We start from the raw sequence: 22,792 nt of genomic DNA on the forward strand, positions 1-22,792 counted from the left end.
CCCCCCGCACGGAGAGACCCCCTTCCCCCGCAGGCACCGAGCTCCCCGCCCGGCCCCGCCGCACTCACCCACCCGCGGCGCTAGGCCCGAAGAACTTCCTCCGGCCGCCCGGCTCCTCCCGGCGCCCTGAGATGACGTGTCGGCGTCTCGCGATAACGTTGTCGCCGGTACGTGACGCAGCTGGGCCCCTCCGCCGCGGGGAGGCGGGGTCTGGGCGGTGCTAGGGGCGGAGCAGCCCCGGCTGCGGGGCAGGGCTGGAGCGGGGGGCGCGGGGGACGTGGTGGGTGTGTGTGGGGGTGTGTGGGGGTGTGTGTGGGGGTGTGTGTGTGGTGGGGGTGTGTGGGGGTGTGTGTGGGGGGGTGTGTGTGTGGTGGGGGTGTGTGGGGGTGTGTGTGTGGTGGGGGTGTGTGGGGGTGTGTGTGGGGGGGTGTGTGTGTGGTGGGGGTGTGTGGGGGTGTGTGTGGTGTGTGTGTGGTGGGGGTGTGTGGTGGGGGGTGTGGTGTGTCTGGGGGGTGTGTGTGTGTGTTTGGTATGGGGGGGGTGGGTGGGGGTGTCCCGGGACAACAGGGGCTTTGCCCGGGTGAGGAGCCACGGCTTTATCAGCTGTGGTGGGGAAGCAGGTGAACGGGTGTCATGCCGAGGCATAAAGCATGAATTAAGTGGTGTACGAAAGAAAGAGTGCGAAAGATCTGCCGTGGCTTGATTTCAGGTTAGAGAAAAAGGATTGCAAAGGGGAGAAAAATGCATTCTGATAATGACACAACTGTGACAAAAGAAATGGACTAATTACCCCAGCACACCACTTGAGAGATGGGTTCAGTAGCCACTGGAACAGCGCAGTGCTGGTATTGAGCTTGGCAGCTGCTGATCATAGAATCAGACTGGTTTGGGTTGGAAGGGACCTTAAAGCTCCTCCAGTTCCAACCCCCTTCTACTAGAGCAGGTTGCTCCAAGCCCCGTCCAACCTGGCCTGGAGCACTGCCAGGGATGGGGCAGCCACAGCTTCTCTGGGCACCCTGTGCCAGCGCCTCAGCACCCTCATAGTAGAGAACTTCCCAAGGTCTCATCTAAATTTATGCTCTTTCAGTAGAGCCATTCAGTGCTCCAGGTAGGGTCACGCAAAAGGAGAGTAAAAGGGAATCCCCACCCTCCATCTGCTGGTCATGCATCCCAAGGACACGGTTGGCTTTCTGGGCTATGAGTGCAGCCCATTTGCTGAACTATGTATGTGAAGCAACGTGGTGTAGCTTAAACATTAGGTTTATGTTTGTTAGCCTAGATTGATATGTTTGTCAGCCTAGATTGATATGTTTCCTTTATTGTGAGAAGATGTATGGACAAGACAGGATAATATGGGAGGCTGGGGGATGTGGTACAGTCTGAATGTCAGTCCTTCCCTCGTCACAAGTGTAATTTCACTGGAATGACTGTGGAATGACTGTGTTTGGCCAACTGCATTTCCCAGAGGAGGGCCATGGCTCTCGTTGCTCCTCCCTGTACTGCTCCTGCATGAAAGCATCTCAGAAGGATTGGAAGGAATGAAGCCAGAGAAGGAACTCACCCAAATGCGAGTTAATTGGGAGTGTGGTACCCTTTGAAGCCTGAATAAATCTTTGTCTCAGCATAAAGGGTTTTACAGGTTTCTTGGTAACTGGGAAGAAATGTGTCACAGACCTATCCAGCCTTTTAAGCACCTGCCAAATCAGCATCTAGCTGCAGCCAGGAGTGTGCTTAGGAGCACAAAAGGGCTTTTTTTTTTTTATTGGAATGACCTATTAAAATGAATCTCAGACTACAACAATCAAGTCAGGCCTGTATAAGAACATAACCTTTTTTTATCCTTTGTTTTGGTGACTTTCTTATTAAACTCATACTTCACCTTTAGAAATGATCTCTTTTCTACAGAAATATTCTGATGTAGGTATCAGAATATTGCCCAGTAATTACCTGTTTATTCAGAGACATAGGGACTGGCCAGACCTTAAGAGCTCACCTAACTTACCTCTGTGCCTCATGGCAGGATTTGATTACCACTGTCATTCCTGCTTGATGTTTGTCTACAGATGACCCATCACAGAGTTTCTTTCAGTCCTTGGGTGCTCCACTGCCTGAAACTGAAAACTCTGAAACTCTGTCCAACTCTGAATGCTTTCCCTGATACCTAACCTGAATTTCACTTGTTGTCATCTTCTAGTCACAGGCTGATGGGCTTGGAGAACGTGTGAAAGCTTAAGGTGTTACATTTCTGCTCAAGTCTTCCCTTAGCTTGTTTCCTCTCTGATACTCTTTAGGCTCTCATATCCTTTGCTGTGTACTGGCTTCTCTTTATCTGCTGCATGGCCTGCTTAAGTGCAGTATCTGAGCTGGGCACAGCGTGTGTGAGTGGAGGCTTTATCAGCACTGTGCAGAGTGGAAGGATTACGTCGTGTCTGTAGAGGACACCGGTGTTTTGCTGGCATCATTTCACAAGTGCATGGCATTGTTTATGTCTCTTCAGTTTATGGCCCTCCAAACCCCCACATCCTTTTCTGCAGAACAGATACCTAATCAGTTGATTATTTAGAGCTAGTCATTCACAGTTGGCAATGCCTAATTGCAGTTGAGAGCTTGCCCATATTGCACTGCACCCAATCTCCACCAATTTGTCAAGAACTTTCTTAATTCTAGTCTTACCTTCAAAGCACACACCTTTCCCAGCTTGTGTCATCTGCACATTTAATAGGGTAGTTGCAATCAAGGTTGTTAAAGAATGTAAGTCATTAGCCTTGTTCTTCTCCTTCCTGTAACTCCATTACATGCAGCCCCACTTTCTGCAGAGTCTTCTCTTGCCCTTGAGTCATTTTCTGCTGCTTGTCCTGCTTGTGAGCCTGTGTTCCCCAGCCCTATGGATCACAGCCCAAAGCTCTCAGCATGAGGTTAGGAAGCTCACCTTGCTCTGGTCCAGATAACTTCCCAAAATGCCACTGATGTTCACATGGCTGTATAGCAAGAGCATTGAACAGGATGGTATAAAACCATTGCAGGAAGCCTGCACAGTTTCCCAGCAACATTTGGATTTGATTTTCTAGGGGAAGAACAAATTGGGATGTCAGCAGTGGTCCGTAGGTAGCTGGCTATAGGTTATTTCTTTGCAGTCGGTCATTAAACATGCCTGCTCTTGCAAAATTATTAGAGAATTGTCAGACTATGCTATCTAATTAACCCTCGATAAAGCAAACCCATTTCTGAGCTAAACTGTGTGCTTGTATGGAGCCTTCCATCCTGTGGTTAAATCTGTAGTTCCCTTTTTCAATGCGTGCTTGTCTAACTTATCATCTGCCATCATTTCTGAAGTACCTATCACATTTGTACTTGAAAGACAGCAGTTATAAAAGAAACCCACAGGAAGATGACCCAGAGGACGTTTGAACAAATGGAGCTGACTCTTCACAGAACCTTTGAGCCTTGCAGGTAACCTCCTGGGATGTTTGTTGTGGTTTGGTTTTGCCTTGCTGTGCCTTGTTTGAAGACTGCAAAAGTCCTGCTTTTCAAAGTCAGCTTTGCCTGGCGCTGGGAAATGCATCTGGAATCTGCTTCTGACCCTTGCTTGTGAGATTGTGGGACATGTCAGCTGTAAGTAAGAAAATCATTACCTTTTTGAGGCTGTTTTCTGTGGTTTGGATTTCTACTGTCCTTTCAGGAGTATACTCATTACAAAAGGAATAATATCATTTACCTTCTGCTTATACTTTTTAACATATGTAACAAAACATAATATATCAAGGCCTTATTTGTCCTGAGAACTTACTATATCCATATGTATGGATATAGGAACATGCTTCTCTTGTAGATTTCTAATTAACATCTTTATTTGAATACACTTGTTTTGATCCTTTTTTTAGTAATTCCTCACACAAAACACAGACTGCAAGGTATTCTCGTATATTATCGTCTTGCACATCTATGGAAAGACCTCTTTAAAAAGCTGTATTTTCAATCTTAGTCTGATAGCAAGAGAAGGAAAAATAGCATTTTTGTAAACAAGGCGGGAAGAGATAAACTGAAAAGAAGAATAGGGATAATAATTGAAAGCTAATCTGCATTACAGTAACATTTTATATCCAGTTTCAGATCAGTAAATCGCTGCTTAGAAAATGTTAGATCTGTGTCAAGTAAGTAAGTGCATGATTTAGACAGATAAAGTACTTTTGAAATTAGGGGTTTTTTTAAAAGTACACAGAAAAGGGTGTGCCCAGGAAGAATCAGAATTCTTGCTTTTTGAGGGCAAATTAAGAAAGTCTATACGTAGCCAAAATCACTTTAAGTAAACCCAGCAGAGAGCCAGCTTTTTCAGTTGCGCTAGATGTCAGAGCACTCCAAAAACCAATGTACAGGCATTACTTGTGTTAGTAGACATGAATCTTAAGCAGTTGTAAAACATGAGGCTTTTTAAAGACTTTTAAAGAAAATAATGTGATCTTGGGAAGCAGAGGACTGTGTGGTATCCAAGTGAGAGAACCCAAAGAACGGACTTTTCGTGAATGGTAATGCAATAGGAAATCATCTTGGAGGCACTGTCTAGGCATAAATGTACAAGGTGAATAGTAATTACCTGATTGTGATTCACATACATTGTGTTAGAACCAAAGTGTCTGGCCAAAATGTCTTTCAGTAACCCAACATACATAAAAGCAAACCCTGAGTCCCCAGGAATAATCTGTTAGCAAACTCCAGAGGTTGAGTTAGCCTTTGCACATTTGGGCTAGCAGAATAGCAGATACATACAAAATATGAATACAGGTAATGAGTGGACCTGGACATTAGGAAACACACTGTATTGTCAATTATGTGTTATTTTAATGAGCTCAGCATTCATACACCATATTGAAAGATAGTTATGGTGTAGCAGAAGTACTCCAACTGTGATCAATTGGAGTGCTTCCAGTCCCTGGGTTATTTATTGCAGGTTCAGGGAGAACTGATGGGTTAAAGATGCTTTCTCTGCTCATTACCATCTGAAAATATTATGTTCTCCATACAAGCAATTGCTGTAGTGCCCCAGGGGAGTGTGCGATTGGGCTGGGAGGGCCTATTTCTCTTTGGTAAGAACACTTTGGAAAGCTGCTGTTCTGTATGTCCATGTTGTTTATATTAGGTTATAGATGAATGATTACACATCGATTTTTTTTTTTTATTCCAGTGCTTCATGAAACAATCTAGGAAGCATAAAAACATGCTGTTTTTTTAGCATTAAAAATAGTTGTTCATTTCATTTAGAAACAAACAAAATATTTTCTCTTACACCCAATAATTAACACTGCAGAATTAGCCTTGAGGTGAGTACTGAGACTGCTTCTTTAGCAAGCTTTATTGAAACAGAAACTGGAAAGTAAATTCTAGTAAGTACCTATTTTATATATAGTGGCAGCTAAAAATACGGTTATTTCTGTTCTTTGAGTAAATGGGACTCCACTGAAAGTCAATATACCTGAACCTGACTCACTCCTCTCCATGGAGAGATGCTCTAATTCGGCAGCAGTGACTGCTGCTCTGAACATCCACAGGTGACTGTTTTGAAACTAGTAGCTTTCTCAAGGTGTGCTGGCAAATGCAAAGGGAGCAAAATGAAATGTGGTTGCTGGTACTTAAATTAAATTTAACAATGACAAGATGCATTTTCCTGCAAGGAAAGGAGAAGTGTCTGTCCCTTGCAATGTAGCAGTTTAATTCCTTTGATCATGCGGATATACCGTGTGCCATGGTTTGTGTGCTTGACTATTGGGATTGTGTTCTTTTTTAGGTATCAGCCTCTTTAAGATGGTGACAGATCCACGTACTGGTACATGGCTGTTCTCATATACCATTTGAAGATCATAGCCAGCACGATGAAAGTTTTTCTGATCCTCCTTTGGACAGCAAACTTCATTCAGCCAAACCTACCTCAGGCTGCAGGAGGTAAGGCATTTTCCTTCTACCAGTGTGTAGCTTTAGCACCGGTTGGCCCCTCTACCTGTTGGTCAGATGCACTGTTCTACACACGAATAAAACAGTCCATGGCATGCCATGTGAGTACAGGGCCACAGATGAGTGTGCTGTGTTAACGTAATTTCCTGGGACAGTTTACTCTGTGTGTTAGATTGCTCCCAGATAGTGCCTGAGTACTGTTTTACTTTGAGAGGAAAGAACCATAAGGCACGTAGATAAAACTTGTGCCATGCCACTTGCCCTCTAGGCTAGACAGTAGTTCCTGGTCTGGTTTATTCAACAATTTAATCCAGCCAGAGCAAAGGCATTACTCCAGATAGCAATTTTACCTCCAGGAACAAAACTGCAGTTTGTTGCAGAAACCTGGTGACACAAAGAATTTCTGGCATAATCGTGGTGTATCAACAGCCTTAGTGGGGACATTTTTTTGTGGGCATCTCAAAAAAGGAGCATTTTAAGGGAAGCAGTTCAGTGTGGTTTGTGTTGGGGTTTTCTGAGCCTTTATGAGGCAGTTTTCCTAGTGCAAGGTGCATGCTTGAAAATGGAACTAGTGGGCATCAAAGGTTGAAACCATGGGAGAAGTGGGGATTGATGTCCTTTAGCTGCATTGGAGATGGCAATTAAGAGAGCACAGGCTCTGAAGAAGTCTAGAAATGGAGGGGAGGAGATTGCTTTTTTCATTGCCTTGCTATTTATATGCTAACATTTTCCCCCAGCATGAGATCTCCATTTCCATATGCGCTCCAGGAATCCCTCTTGCCCTGTCATTTTGAATTATCATTCCCATCCTTCTATGTTTTCTTCCATTTATGCTTAATTCCTCTGTTTATAATTTTGTTTCTTATCTCACATATAATTTCTTGCGGCCATCAGAAAGCCCCCCATGTTATGCTCTTCTGCAAGCTTATATGGGGAGAATTGTTCTTACAATTGATCCCTCCATCAGCCCCGTTTCAGTACAGATGCCTCTTGTCTATGTGGATATGAGGATCAAGTTGAAAAACCTATACCTAATTTACAAACCAGTTGTGTGTTTCAAGTTGAAACTGTTGTAAAAAATCATTTTTAAGCTAAATTTTAAGTAAACTCCTATTTGATGAAGTTTTGGTTGTTATTTAAAGGTATTTTTCAAATATTAGAAACATTTTATAAGAAGGTGTTGAGAGAATATAATATTGAAATGAAATTATTAGCTTGTATTATAAGCTTGTATTGCTTACTGCTTGTAAAGCTCTTGTTCTAAACAATTCACTGGATTGCTATGTTATGAATACTTTTCTACTTTACAGTTCAGGTTTTCCCACCTGTTAACTTCACCCTTACAGTCTCTGCATTAGCACAAGTGCTTTTACAGTGGAAACCAAACCCTAATCAGGAACAAAAAAACTACACTATTAGATATGATGTGAAAATCCTAAGCCCAGTGCCTGAAGAGGTAAGATGAAAAATAAGTCCACTATCCTAAGAAGGTAAAATTCATGTTGAGTTAAACATATTGCACCAAATCTGGATGCAGTACATGTGATATGTCTCTTGAATAATTAGCATATCAAATCACTTATTCTCTTATATAGTTTGAGCATTGGAGAGATTCCCTTTCAGCTCTGCTTAAGGTATAGCTCTGTTGGGACAAGGCTCAGCTTGGGTATTGGCAGTCCCAGTCTGCAGCTTTTATCTTGGTGGAAAGATGGATTCTAGTTTTAAGTGATAGTGCTCCCTGTTCAAGTCAGCTCACTTAATTCACATTAATGCCAGGGTATCATTAAAATGTCAGATCATGTTTCATCACAGCTGTATGCCGTAAACAAGTTTTTGGTAAGATAAGGTTCCTGCTTTCTTAAATGAGAAACCTTAGACGCTTCTTGTGTGGATTATTTGTACTCTCTAGCTGTATACACTTAACATAACCAGCCAAGGTAGCTGGCTGGTTTGCCTCTTTGCAAACAGGTCCCTTAATTTGGCTTCCATCACATGTAATGCTTATTTGATGTTTCAAGTATGATACAAAGAAGACTCACAGTATCCGAACAGCTCCACTTCACAATGGTTTCTCGGCACATGTTCGAACGTTACTTCTCCATAATGACCTTCAGATGAGGAGTGACTGGGTGAAGGAAAATCTCCTGCCTGCACCAGGTAGGGGGGGTCTGAATTTTGTCTTCTGCCCTGCTCTGTGGATTAGACATCAAAAATGACAGGTTTAATACTTGAAAAATGCAGCATTTCCTCTTCTGCCTGCCACGCTGATCTTACAAAATGATTTAGGCTAGGCCTTTATCTACTGCTATGGAGCCTGGAGTACAATCTGGAGGTGCAGAACATGGATAACCCATATAAAATTTTATATGATTTCCTTGCTAAGGCTAAGATAACTACTTTCATACACTCTAGGATTTTAAAAGACCATATTGCCTTGATGTACATGAAATATGTAATGGTGCTGTGTGGTATAGCTTTACTTACACTGTTCGGGAATCTTCATCCATCCATAACTGACAGACCTGTGTGATAAGGAAGAGAATTGGATACAATAGACATAGAAATAATGGACCAAAGGCTGTAGTCAAAGTGTTTTAGCAAGATGAATTTCTTACGACTTTTGTAGTAAGATTTTTCTTACTGCTTTATAATTCCTTGATTCTCTAGGTGCTCCAGAGACATCTGTCACCAATTTGTCCTGTGTTACTCGCATTAGTGTTTCTAATACTGTTTCTCTCCATTGCACCTGGCTTCCTGGCCAAGAAGCACCAGAAGATACCAAATACTTCCTATTTTACAGGTTGGTGTTTTCTCCTATTTAAGTCAGTAATCAATTTCCTTAAAATCATCATGACTGACAAGTATTTTAATTTAGGTATGAGATGTACACTGAAGAGTGTGAAGATTATATAAAAGACAAGTGGAACAGGAATACTGAGTGCAGATTTTCAGTGACTCATATTGATCCTGAAGAAGTTGATAATCTCATTGTAATACACATTAACGGTTCTAGCAAGTATGCTGCAATCAAGCCTTTTCAGCAGCTATTTAACCAAAATGCCATTGGTGAGTAAATATACATTTAAAAAAATACTTACAGATGTCTAGCAGGATTATGAAAAGATATTTGAAATAATATTTCTGGATTGGATGATTCTTGATGCAGGGGAGAATATGTGCTGGCATTGCATCGACAGCTTCATGAAATTCTAAGAGATTATAGGACAGAAATGGATGGTTATAACTGAGTTTGATTTTACCTTCAAGTACAGTTTTTACTACCTTTTGGTTTAGAGTCATTCTTTAAAAGGAAAAAGACACATGGTGTTGAAGATAACCATGTCCTTTTAAAAAAGGCAATAGTGTTGAATAAAAGGTAGTGTCAGCCATGACTCTCCACCATCTTTCATCTACCCAAATAATTTCTTTTCCTTCATTTGTTCCATGCCTTTCACTTTTTTGTTATCAGATATGATTTACCCTTTTCATGGCTTCATTAAGATAAAACAATTGACATACTTTCTTCTTAGAAATCATCCCCCTAAGAGCTGCTGATGCATTGCTTTGAATTTGTTTCAGTTTTCAATAACTTTCCTAGTTACATCTTTTGTTTGTTTAAGTTTTTCTAACTGTTCTATCATTAATTTAATGCTTTTGTGAAAAGTAATTTAATAAATTCTCTCCCCCACCAGTAATCTAGTTTCCCAAAACTTCTACATGGATTTTTAAAACTGTTTTCTCTTAACTATTTTCTGCAATGTAGTTATTCCTCCTAAATCCTTATCTTCTGTGTCCAAAAGGTAAAATAAATTTGAGGATTATAGATCCTACTTGGAAACACTTATCAGGTTAAAAATGCTCCAGTTGCTAGTATTTAAACTTGGCTCTAAATAAATAACTTACCAGTACAGTTTTCTTTTTATAGAGAAAGTGAATGTTCCCAGAAATGTCACTGTATTCTTAGAGCAAAATGATCTCCTGGCCACATGGGAGAAGCCAATTTCTCCTTTCCCTAAAGAATGCTTTGAATATGAATTTTACCTCTTCAACTTGAAGTCAGGTAACAAGCAGGTAATTGCTTCTCTGATGCCCCAGTGTTACGTTGCATTCCCTCTCTGAGCTGACTGTCTTATATAGCTAGAATTTGCCTTTACACAACCTGGTCAAAAAGTCTTCGTATTTGTGGTTATGTTACAAGTTTTAAAGCATTTAAAACGAAGCCTGCTATTAGAACATTTCTGAAACTATGGACTTCTGCTGAAACTTGTGTCCCATTTGTGACTAGGGTTCAGCAAACCCAAAGTCTCATGAATTTTCATGTTTTCCTTCTTCTTTTCCCACAAACTATCCCCCAAGAGACTTAGGAAAGCAGGACAAAATTTGGAGTTATTCAGTTTTATGCATCTGGGTTCAGAACAATAAGAGAATGGACAATGCTGAAAATTCAGCATGAAGTGTCTTAAGGAAGAATGCAAAATGAGGTATCTCTCAAGAATTTACCCTGAAATATTGGTGCATTATGAGAGAAATTACACCTTCTTATTTCAAAAGCAAGGCCAGATGCTCAGTTAATCTAGTAAAAGAATTTAAGCAAAATAGAAAGATAAACATGATGAAAGTTTGTTTTCTGATTTGCTTAGTTTAAGTAATCTGAAACAGTATGATACTGTTTTCCTAACAGATACTGAAAATACCTGTAAATGCCTTCAGATTACGGATTGATGTTACCAGCAGGTATTCCATACAAGTAAGAGCTAATCATCACATATGTTGTACAAGAGGTTTTTGGAGTGATTGGAGTGAAATTATTTATGTTGGTAAGAATGATATGTTTCTGTCTTTAGTGAATATTATTACATTGCTGGAAAGCAAATGCTGCCTAATCATGAGTATGCATACCGCCAACTAAATTTAATAGAAGCCAGGAAAAGAAGTATTTGAAGAACCTGACTTGTGAAAGTGAAGGGGAGTTAAATCTGTGTTCCATTAAAGAAAAAAACCACCACTTTTGGATATATGGAGGATTTTTTAGACTGTTTCGGTTTTACATGCTTATGTTTTCAGAGACTGCTTTAAACTAGCTTAAGTAAGTCCTAAGTTCTAGGTAAGGCCTTTTAGTTGCATTACTTCTTTAGTTTTTACATGTATTTCCCTGGCATGCATCGTGATGTTCATGCTGTGAGTGATCATGTCAACAGCTACTGTATTGGAGCTATCTGAATTCTTAGATGTTGGGAGGAAAAAAAGAGCATGGTTTTAGCATCTTAGGAATGTGATCATTTGCTCCTCTCTGTTCTGTATTTCCTGCTTGCTGAACATGTTTTTCTGGAAATAACAGTTTCCTTATCAAGACACACTATCAACTGTTTTTTCTTAGACATCCTCCTTTGCTCTTATCTTTTGAGTTTCTTAATTTCCTGGTTTTCACTTTATGCTCTCCTGTTTACTGAACTTTTCCCTCATATCTATTTGCTAGTGAATGCAAAGCTGCTGATGTTTTGCCTCCTTACTCTAACATATCCCCTTGACCTTCCCACCTGGCTCCATGGCAGGGACAAGCCCTTGGGAAGAGAGGCTCAGCAACCCAACCACTGACCCAGGGCAGGGGTGGGAGGCTGACCAAACATCTCATTAATTAAGAAAACTGGGCCTGTTTATTAGCCTCATGCATCTATCCGGGAAGTATTTTGATGAGACTAACTTGAAGACCAGCAGACTCTCTTCTAAGTCCATATCCTGAGAAGAACACTGGACTAGATTCTGCATCCTGTAGCTTTGCTAAAAGCTGAAGCACAAGTCTGAATCCTTCTCTCAGGCATTGGTAATCATGCCCTGGGAAATGCAGACACATGCTGCCAAAGTGGGTGTTGTAGAATTGCACCTTGATACCAGCTGTCTCTAAAAGAACCATTGCAGTCAAACAAAGCTAGATAAGAAAAAATCAGTGCGGATGAGTGAGTGGGACAGTTTTCTCTTATAGAAAGGGTTTTTTAGAGGCTTGTTGTGAGTACGTCTCTGAGAGAAGTCCGAGGAGAAGCATGCTGGGCAGGTCCCCAGAGCCACAGTGCAGTGTCTGCAATTCTTCCAAACTCTGAGTTGCAGTGTGAGCGTTAACTGACCATACCTTTCTGAGGCCATTGCCAATTGATGATATAAGATGGAAAAGACTTAGGACCCTTCTATTTTTGGTTTGGAAAATTGATACTATTCCCACCTGTCATGCTGGATAGCTTAAAATTGGTTTATGGGACTTAACCACTTTGTACAGTTTGCTGCCCCGGTCATCCTCAAGCCTTACACAAAGCACAACTCATTGACAATTACATCCTAAATCTCATTTTCTAGAAACAAAAGTGGTAACCCTGAAGACAAAATAAACCATCCTAACCCAGTTTTAATTACAAGGTTGAAGGTTGACTCGGTGCCCCATCAGGGTACTGTGGAAGTGCAGGATGGATCACACAGGTCTGCTCGTAGTGTCATCCACATGCTGCTCTCTGGACTGCTGTGCAACCACAGCCATCAGCAGAGACAGCAGGCTCAGCTGCTCATTTCTTAGAGACAGATCTGTCCACAGTTGAATATTGTTTTGTCTACAGCAGCAATAAACCCAACACTCCTGCTGCTGGCTGATTTATGTCCTTTCAATTACCCAGTAATGGCAGTGCTGACACCTTGATGCATAGAACAGGTAGTTATCATAACTCGGCAGCCTTTTGAAAATGCACTTCAATGTAAATGTTTTGGTTATATTGCATAATGTGGCACCAAATAATGGCCCTGGCCACTGAGCAATGCCTTTTAAAACAGAAACACTGACCTTGATAGAAATATCTGTGTCTGCTCACAGGCAGACACAGTAGAGAAATTCTTCCTGAGAAAATGTATCATCAACCAGCTCTCAAGAAGAATGGGGTGTTCATTGTCTTCTTTACAGGCAAGTTTAAGAAGCTAGAGAAATACAGTTCCTGGCTAGAAAGGATTAACAGAAACTGAATAATAGTTTAATGGGAAACAAATAGTTTGTGCCTGAGATTATTAACAAACAGTGTCTTTGCTGAGTACCAGTTGTGCCCCCACTGCATGGCATTGTGTGTCTTGGGACGGCAGCTAACGGACAATATCAACCTTCTGGTGGGCCTCACTCCTCATGCGTCTTGTCTCTTTTTTCCTTCATGTGAAGATGAAATAAATGTATTGTTGAAACTAGAAAGTCAGTTTAATGGAAATTGTTCGTGAAGCTCTGCCTTTCATTTCTAATTCCAGATAGTAGGTCTTCACTGTTTGCATGTTAATTTGTGATCTGGATATAATGACATAAAACAGCTGATGAAATATTTTGTAAGAGTGTGCTTAAAATAATCTGCACTAAAATAATATCTTTTTTTTTTCTTTGAAATTCAGGGCAAAACAAACTGGAGAATTCCACAGTCTGGATTCTTGCTGTGCTTTGTGGGTCCACATGCTTCACATTCCTACTTGTTGCTATAATATGCAAAACGTAAGTATCATCGTCTTCTGTTTAATTAGTGACTAACTAAGGACTAGGTGCTTTACAAGTGTGTGGGGATGTTACCACCTTTGCTTAATTTTAAGAAAGGGCACTTCTGTACTGAAGCATAATTACACACTGCAAAAGTACAGAATAAGTAGTAGTCAGCCTCATTAATTATCAGTAATAATATTCAACAACATATCAGAGTTATTCAATTTAATCTTCAACAACAAAACCATATACTGATTGAGGTGAATTTGTTAAAAATCTATTTGTCCTGATCTCATTTATTCACTTAAATGGATCTGGTTGGGTCAATGATTTCCCCAGGAGGATTCTGTCTTTAACCATAGTGAAAGCTGCTGAGAGCATCTTTCATGGTTAAAATGCACAGAGCAGTGTTTTCTTAGTCTTGTCTAGCTCAGTTCACAGACATGCCCTACTCTGGGCTCAGGGCATGGGGTCTGAATTTCAGCTGACATCAAGGAGTAGATGCTCTGCAGAGGTAAAAATTAAGTGCTTTTGTGCTTGCAGCTCCTCCTGACCTTTAACAGGAGCAAGTGCATTAAAATATTGGTTGCTTTGTGGTTTTGAGCTATTTGTTTATTTTTAATTACTACAGAGTCTATGGGTGCCATGCAGTAAAAGCAGATGTCATTTAGCCAAACTCCTCAAAATGTGCTGTGAAGAAACCAGATATACTTTGGATTTCTGTAGCTGTGACTAGTCAAATCATAAGCAATGAATTAAAGAATCAATCTCACTGGAAGCTTCTCCCCTGAAACATGCAAGAAGCAGCAATTATCAGTCCACAGTAAATACAGTTCCCAGTAATGAAAGTGCTGTCCTTGACTCTGCTAATTTCTTCTTCATTTCTTTTAACACCTTTTAACTTATTGGTCATCTTGATGTGCTCTTGGCTATTTCCCTTTCCATACCACATTTCCTTTATCACGTAAAGGTCTTGTCTACAGGAATGTTACATTAGAATAGCTGTTATTAACTCTCCCTAAAATGTCTGTTGTCTATGATAACCTGTTCTTAAGTCAATTTAATTAGCATAGCAAGTCTTAATAAGCAGTCCTTTTTGGAACAAGACAGATTAACTCACCAGTTTATTCATGTTGTGAGTCATGCACACTTACTCCCAGCTATGCAGTCCTGATGTATTGATGGAAATCCCCAAACCACTCTCACTCACATCACTGATACTTTTACAGATTGACCTGTCCATATAGCTGTAGGTCCTCCACTGCTCCAGCATCATCTTCGTCAGCTCTCTCAGCTCTCTTTGGGACAGCAAAACTCCAATACCAGTTACTTCCAACACCAGTTAGTAGCAGTCATACTACTCCCTGTTTTCCTGTGGAGTTCTGCAAGTATTTGGATGTTATGCAGTTTTCCCCTGCAGAAATCCTGAAGCAGAAATAGGGAGAGAAATAGGTATTGGGGAAGACTTCTGCTCAAGGACCAGCTTGAAGATGGTGTACTAACTCATTTAATGAACTTTAATACATTAGGCAAATTTAAGATGGCTTTTCAAGGTCCAGCTGCTTGATTGGTTGCTTCCAAGAGTTTCTCTCTGCCTGGCTAGTATATAATTCCTTAGCACCCAAAGGCTTACGACATTTCATCTTTGCCCAATGTGATTAACATTTTATCTGCCCTGCTGCACTAGATTTCATGAAGTTGCTAGCTTTACTCCGCTGCAAGATGCTTCTTGCTCAGAGTCCTTGCCACTTCTCTAATACCCCAGCCTGCCCTGGAAGAAGATGGGAAATGTAAGATGAAACACAGTGCTTAGCCTGCTCATTTGTTGTATCTGCAGATATTTATAAAAGAAAAACAGAACAGGTTCCATAGATCACAGTTTCATTGGTACTCTCAGTTTTTACTGCTTTGAAAATTCATAAAGTGCAGCATGCAGTTCAAGCACAGAATAATTTCAAATTTTATACAATTTAAAGCCATTATAAGTAATTCCATTATAGCAAAGAGTTCTATAAATTTCTCTTTCTACTTCCTGGTAATTGCAGGCATCAGACATACAAAACACAATTTGGAAGAAATGCTACAAGACAAGGTAGCCATTTAGGAGTGTTTGGATAGTCTTTTCCATTCACTTCCTTGCAGTAGCTGATGGGGTTACTGTCTTGATAAAAACCAGTATTGAATGTTTTCCTGGTTTGACCTCTGTCTTTATGAATGAGCATAATCTGTACTTCCTTAGGCTGTGCCTTGGAATACCATTTTCTCCTGGAGGTGAACCTACAGGAGGATGTAGATAATAACTTGCTCCCAGCTGCTCTCCACTTAATTGACGTGAGGACAGTCAGTAGCTCTCCATAACCTGAAATCAATGTGGTCATCCTGACCTCCATCAGGTCTCTTCCCTCTTCTGCAGCCCACAGCCAGCAGCCAGCAGCCACCCGCTATGGGAAGTCATGCGTAAAATGTCTTGGGAATCTCAGAGGAGGCAAGACACTAGAAAAGGCACTCTAATGTCCTGTGGAAACAAATATTTTATCAGTCTTATTGTAGTGGTTAGAAAAGGAAAAAGAGGAACCTGTTCTCCTGCGTGCTTCTCTTTGGCCTTTTCACATCACAGCTTGTGGGAAAGGTGGAAAATTTCAGAGATACAGCACAGTAACTGGAGGCTTCAAACACTCAGTTGAGGCATAAGGGTCCTGTGGGGTGTTTTCCAAATCCTGAAGGTCCAAACAGTGCTAATGCAAAGTGCCGTGCTCTAACCTATGAAGAGACAAGCAGAGTTATCTGGAATACATTTTGAGACAAGATATTTAATCACATAATTCCAACTTTTTAGTGTCCTACAAAAAAGAACAGGACCTTTCTAAGGCCACCACTGTCACCATCCCACCAACACCTCACTGCAAAGACTCTTGCACTGGAGGGGCAAGCAGCCTCCACGAACACGAGTGTCCTGCCTCATTTCTGTTGGGCATTTGTGCACCCTTCCTTAACTGTTTCTATTCCAGAAGCAAAGTATAACTTATGCATTTTGCCGACTCAATAAATAATTTTGATATGGCCCCATCAAAATCTTCTATTGACAAACAGCACAACTAGAAACATGACAATTCCAAAACCTCCAAATCTTGTTGGTTACACTACACAACAAAAGCAAAATTTGACAAGTCCTCACATCAAAATCACACTCAGAGCTGAAATAAGGTGAAATCATGTGGCCTCCATGGCCTTCCCTCTGAGAGGTTCTGGAGGCCCAATCTTGGGCAGGAGCTGTGAAGACAACAGTGCTTGCACAGCTATGATCAGAAAGACCAACCCTTAGCAGGAAAACTGTGAAGAGCAGATATGATGCCAGGTGCTGGTCGCACTCCTGAGTTACACCAGCAGCCACCTTACTGTCCCAATCTGCTGCCAGTGACTGCACTGCCTGACTTGTCTTCTGCAGCCAGTGACGGTTGGACCGCGTTCAGCATTTCAACAAAGGGGATGCAAATTTCTCCTAGAAACAACTCACACCTGCTTTTCCTCCACATATTCCCATTTCTGGCTATACATCTGAGTTACAAACTCATGTGCAGAAATGGGGACACATCCTGTAGCGTGCTTGGTTAGGTCTATTGTGTGGCCCTTCCTTCACCTAAAAATTAGTTAAGCTTTAATGTCTCCTTCCGGGCAGCAGCATCTCAGACAGAAAGGTTTAGCTCCAAACCGATAGTAAGAAAATATTATTTCTCCTCATTTCCCTGGTGAGGAGGAATAATAGAATAAAAAAAGCTTGACAGAATTCAGCTTTTTGAAGAATAGTTGTAAGACCATAAGCATTGAACTAACCAGACATCAGTCAGGAGAATTGTTACTAAATAAACCAGGTATATGGGGCTTTGAGCAGCCTGGTCTCGTGAAGAGTGTCCTTGCCCATGGCAGCGGGTTTGAACTGGGTAATCTTTAAGATCCCTTCCAACCCAAATCATTCTGTGATTCTGTGGTCTGTCTTTGGTCCCAATAGGTAGAGCTCCACACCTCGGCCACATCTCTGCTTCATGGATCAAGTATAATCTCCACTCACTACAAGTTCCCATTAAAATCTGGCCCTATTTAGACATCGTGCTATCCAGAAGTAGAGATAGTGAATGTTTTTTGGCAACTGAAATGTAAAATCTGTACTCTGGAATATATCAAGGACAAGAAAAGTTCATTCTGCAGTACACTATCATAAAAATACATATGCCTGCATGCTTGAGCCAGACTAAAGCATGTCAGGCAGGGAAGGAGTATCTCAAAGGGTGTTAGCAAGATGAGTTATTACACCATTAGGCAGAACCGTTTATTGTCAGTCATCTCTGATCCCATTCCTTGCCTCCTCCTTGTTCCCTTGGCACACCATTATTTGCAGTTGCTCTCCTACCACCAGAAGCAAGGTAGATTATGTCCAGAAACCAAAGGCTGAGCAAGAGGCAGCCTGTCTTGACTGTCCAAACAAGATCCATGACGACGCAGCCCTTGGGAAGAACATGAGCATGAACAGACAGATCAGAGTAATTAATTTCTCTCCAAGACAGACCTGTTGCTGGCCAGTAAAAGAATGGCAGTGCCCTGTGGATCAGACATCCTGGCTTTTGGCTGCAGCTGTGATGGGAGAGGCTGATGGGGGGAGAGAGTCATCCTGCCTCATCTTTGTCATCTGCACATCCCCAGGGTCCAGAAGTGTCCTGTGAGGAATAGCACACCTACCCAGTCCTCAGGGTTTCTGCTGGCTGATCATTATCCATTACTTTGACCACTTTTGAACCTGCTGCTGCCATCAGATGCTGATGACTGAGTGTGAGGCAGGCAGGAGGGCTGGTGGTGAGAGGGAACAAGCCTTCTCATGGGGCTAAACATGCGCATGCTTGCGTCATGCATCAGGAAAAGCAATTCTTTCACATCACTACTGTTTTTTTGCAGAAACCATGTATGGAGTAAACTCTTTCCACCAATTCCAACACCCAGCAACAAATTCAGAGACCCCTTCCCAAATAACTATCAGGTAAAACAACATTTTAGTCACTTGTTTCTTTTTTTTTTTACTACAAGGAATGCTGTGTTTGTGTGCTGCTCCTTCCCTGGAAGGATGGGACCATGTAGACCATTACTGCTCAGTTAAAGCCTTTGACCTCTTAGAATCTCTAATCTCTAGATGTGGACTACGCTATCAAATGTGTTGTGCAAAACATGCCAAGTGGGAAATGCAGTTAATGTGATGATATGCACAGCCTGACTATAACACAGAGTTAGCCATTGAATTTAGCAATCTGTGAGGCTGTTCTTGCAATCATTAACTACTGTGGTCAGTTCTCACGTAGCTGTGTGGCCACCTCATCTGCAGAGGGCAGGTCCCCATCTGCAGTAGCTCTGCACCTGGCTTTGTTTGTAGATGAAATGTTTTGGGGAGGGTTAACGATGAACAAAAGGGTTAAGTGCTTTTCTAATATGCAACAAATTTCAGGTGCATGGTGTGGTATGGCTTTGCCTTTTGTATGGAAATACAGTTGCTCCTTCCACTGAGCACAGCCAGGCAGATAGTTCTGCCTTGGACTGGAGGTTGACACCTGGAGAGCTGATTTATTTTGTGAAACCTAACAATGGGCAATGTTGTGGTCTTACTGTTAAGCTGATCTCAAGCCTTATTTTGTTCGCTGTTACTTCCTGATAAATACATTTGCCTTACAGATAAGATAAAACTCCTCATTGTCTGCTCAAGGGAAGTGCTGCTCAGTAGCTTGATTTTAATTTGTCCCCTTAGAATAGGGGTTTGATATTTTGTGTATTGTTCTTATTCCATGGTCTGGTCAGGGAAACAGGCTTAAAAGATTATCATATAATATTTGTTTTTAATTAAAACCACTGGTGTAAAGTAACATGACTTAGGGTATCACAAATAAGAATACGAGAAATAGCAAATAGTAACATTGCAGCTAGAATACGTGAGCATGCAAAGGCTGTTTCTCATTATCAAAAACAGCTTTGCCTTGTTTTTAACTGTCTCTTTACTCAGAGCTAGCTCAGCGCAGGTAGGCGATACTGGCTTGAGGCTTTCTACTGGCACCATGGCTGCATGGGCAGTGACACTGGCAAGGAGAGGTGAGGACGTGGCTCTGCTGAGATCACCAGGAAAGTGAACCTTCAGCAGCTGTTTGCTGTGGGCATTCAGTTCCTCAATTTGCAGTGTAAACAGCTGGACAACGTGACGAAAGCCCTGCGCAGTGATGGCAGTGTGGCCCTTGAAACTGCACTTAGCCCTGAGGAGCAGCTCTGCCTCCCACTGGGCTACTGCTTTCTGCTTCCTTCTGCGAGTCACCCCATCTCTGCACACTTGTTTGTGCACCCCACGCAGAAATCACTGACACATCCCTGTATTATCAGCACTGTTTCCATCACAGATCCAAAACACAACCCATACTAGCTGCTACAAAGAATATTAACTCTATCCCAGCCAAAACCAGCGCAACCTCCCTGTTCACCAGCTAACAGCAGTGTTTGCTTTCCAGAGAGCACATACCTGCACCAGTGAGACAGAGACTGAATTCAGTAGCTTTGCTGAAGATCTCTACTGCAATGCCCTCAATGACCCTGTCTTCTGACAGTCTGCAAGGCTGGTGAGGCTGGTGGCCCTGGCACATCGCTGGAGTGGGCTTCATGTCACCTTTGCTGCAGCGATGTTTCCTGCAGGACAGGAAGACTTGCTTCCACAAGGTGCCTTGCGTCATGATAAGCTACTCAACAAAATGTCCCAGTTTGTACAGTCTGCACAACAAAGTAGGCATTTGTAATATCTTGGTTTCCCTGGGGCTTAAGCATCCCCAGCTTTTGGCTGTGTGAAGCTGGTGGGTGCTGCGAGACCCCGACCAGTATGAAATGAGAGCTTCACTTGTGTTCCTCACACTCCTTTCTGAATGAGGGAATGTCTCTGGAGCGGTGGGCTCTGCAAGAATGGCTGTCTGCCTCCCTGGCTTCTCACTCATCTTCAGTCCAAGGCTCCTTTGCAGGCTCTTGCCTTTGACATGAGCTGGCATCATCTACAAAAGGACAAGAAGAGATCGTTTGTTCTTCCTAGCACAAGAGGTTAAAGCTTAAGGGGAGAAAAAAAAAAGAAACAGAAAACAAAAAAGGCACCAACTGCAAAACTTCCTGAATTGCACCTACAAAACAATACACAGCTTGAGAGTGCAGAGTTTTCAACTGTACAGCAATAAGAAAATGCGCCAAGGACTTCTCGGTGCTCTTAAAGAGGCTGAGCTGCAAGGAGCTGGGCTTCTCCTTCATGCACAGCTTCAGCTGCTTTCAGGTGATTTTCAAAATCCAAACCCAGTATTGGAACTGGTTTTCTTCACTGCTTTTCCATCTTCAGTGAACAGGGTTTGGACAGTGTCAGTTTCTGCTGGTGGTTTGTTTACTTACCTTGTGTCCTCCACTGAGTGAGTTACCAAATAAACCTCCTGCCTCAAACCTCTGGAACAGCTCAGGCTTCAACCTTTCTGGCTGTGGACCACAAAGCTCTCCTCTTCTTGAGAAGTCCCTGCTACTTCCAAGCAACCTCCTGCCTCTTGAGCTGGGGCAGCGGTGAGGTTTAACACATTAACAAAGAAAAAAGAGAAAGATTTGACCCAGCAAGTAAATTGTTTGGGAAAGTGCCTAAGGTAATGGAGTTCCTAGGTACTACAGACTAGAAATAATGAATGAGCCAGCTCTCATCTGGGTGAAATAGCATGGCTCCATCAAAATTAATGTAGCTCATTAATAGAACAATGTTTGTGCCTCAGACGTCTCTCCTGTATTATGATTTTAATGGATTTGGGGAGCCCAGCTTTAACAATCTAAAATCAGAATTTCATTAGTAAAATCCTAAAAAATGAGACTAAAGAGAATTCATTTACTGTGATGTATTTTATGTCATGCCTTCAAGTGGCCTAATAAATAAGATTTCTAAATATAATTTCAGTCACATTAATGGCAAGATATTGTAGAGATTAAAGCAATATATTTAAGCATATTTTGCATTTGAGCTGTACCTCTGGCCATGTGAATACTAGTGAAGGCAGCAGCGGCCTCAGGAGCCAAGGCATTCCTGGTAGCTGGCAGGGAAAAACATGCCTTTGGTTTTTGGTGTCATCTGTGGTAAGGACTTGCATCACCGCAAAGCAATGCAAATACCTGCAACAAGCTGATTATGGTGAGAAAACCTCTGCAGATGTTCATCCAGTCAACAATGGCACATCAGGTCCTTGGGATGAGTACCCCTGGGGACAGGCAGGGCTTGAAGACTGGCAGGTATGCGTTATACTTGCACTGATAAATAAAACTGAGCTGTTGGAAAGCAGCAGGAGTATCTCCATTCTCCCTGCCAGGCCACTGGTCCAGCCTGCTCATCCTAACTGGCAGCCCAGCGCTGCCCCTTGCAGGGGTGTAATGGGGGAACCTCTCACGTTTGGTAAACAGCTACCGTGCAGGACCAGAAAAGCAGTTCCTGGCAGAGCTGCCTCCTCACAGCCATCATACCCGGAGCAGACTGCTGTCCTTCCAGGCGGTGGGAGAGGAAAGGGAGCATGTTCAGCACGTCCAGAGAATCTGCTATCACTGCCAAATGCAGGTCTGCAGTGGGGATCGTGAAGAGGAGAGGCCCCGCTCAGGGTCGCATGTCACATTCTGCCACTCTTGCCCAGCCCACCCTGCCGATGAAGGTTACTGCGCTGACTCTGGGACAGTTATGAGTTCTGTGTCCAGAGCATAAAGAAATATTCATTCTGAGTGTCTTTTCTTTAAATCCAGTTATAAACCTCATGTATTCCTCCCAATGCTGCTTTTTCCCGCTGCCTCCACAACAGTGGCTGCAGGAGTGAGTCCCTCACCCACCTCTACCCATGGCAATGTTAAATTTGCCTTTTAAAAACTGAACTACGTCTTGGGGCTATTTAATTTTTTGGCATCATCGATTGCAAAGCACAACATTGCTCCTTTGCAATGCAGAACATGATCCTATAACTCCTGCGCTGTCAACCCTAAAATCCAGAACTAGGAATGCAGATTTGGTGGCTTTAGCAATTTCAATCAACGCTCCTCCAAATCCTCAGAAGTCTGCGGTGGGGTGGGGTTTCCCTGGGTCCAGGTCAGCTCCTGAATGAAGCTGCTGTCTCCCACCCTGCTCCCAGCTGGCTGCGGCCAGACCCATGATCAGCAGGAGGGTAATGCCAGTTTTGCCTTTTTGTTCCAAACTGCAGAAGGCCCCACTCTGACAGTACCAACCCACACAAGTTTGGAGAGGTTGTGACACTACTTCAATAGACATTATCACCCCAAATTCACTCATGAATATTTTTTTTTTGTCAG

At 42.3% G+C, this 22,792-nt stretch overlaps 1 protein-coding gene across 1 annotated transcript; it reads left to right on the top strand.

Moving 5' to 3' along the window:
* The first annotated feature begins 1,860 nt into the window (after nt 1–1,860).
* On the top strand, nt 1,861–22,490 carry IL5RA (interleukin 5 receptor subunit alpha). The gene is made up of 11 exons (XM_061455700.1): nt 1,861–3,450; nt 5,780–5,934; nt 7,254–7,399; nt 7,962–8,100; nt 8,611–8,743; nt 8,819–9,009; nt 9,869–10,014; nt 10,625–10,760; nt 13,348–13,444; nt 18,374–18,455; nt 19,957–22,490. The coding sequence occupies exons 2-11, from the start codon at nt 5,823–5,825 to the stop codon at nt 20,047–20,049; spliced, it is 1,275 nt and encodes a 424-aa protein (XP_061311684.1). The 5' UTR covers nt 1,861–3,450; nt 5,780–5,822; the 3' UTR covers nt 20,050–22,490.
* The last annotated feature ends 302 nt before the right edge of the window (nt 22,491–22,792 follow it).

The sequence above is a fragment of the Pezoporus flaviventris genome, unplaced genomic scaffold, assembly GCF_033815535.1.
Source record: "Pezoporus flaviventris isolate CSIRO_AGI_PZ_B2104156 unplaced genomic scaffold, CSIRO_AGI_Pfla_v1 ptg000021l, whole genome shotgun sequence".
NCBI classification, from domain to species: domain Eukaryota; kingdom Metazoa; phylum Chordata; class Aves; order Psittaciformes; family Psittacidae; genus Pezoporus; species Pezoporus flaviventris.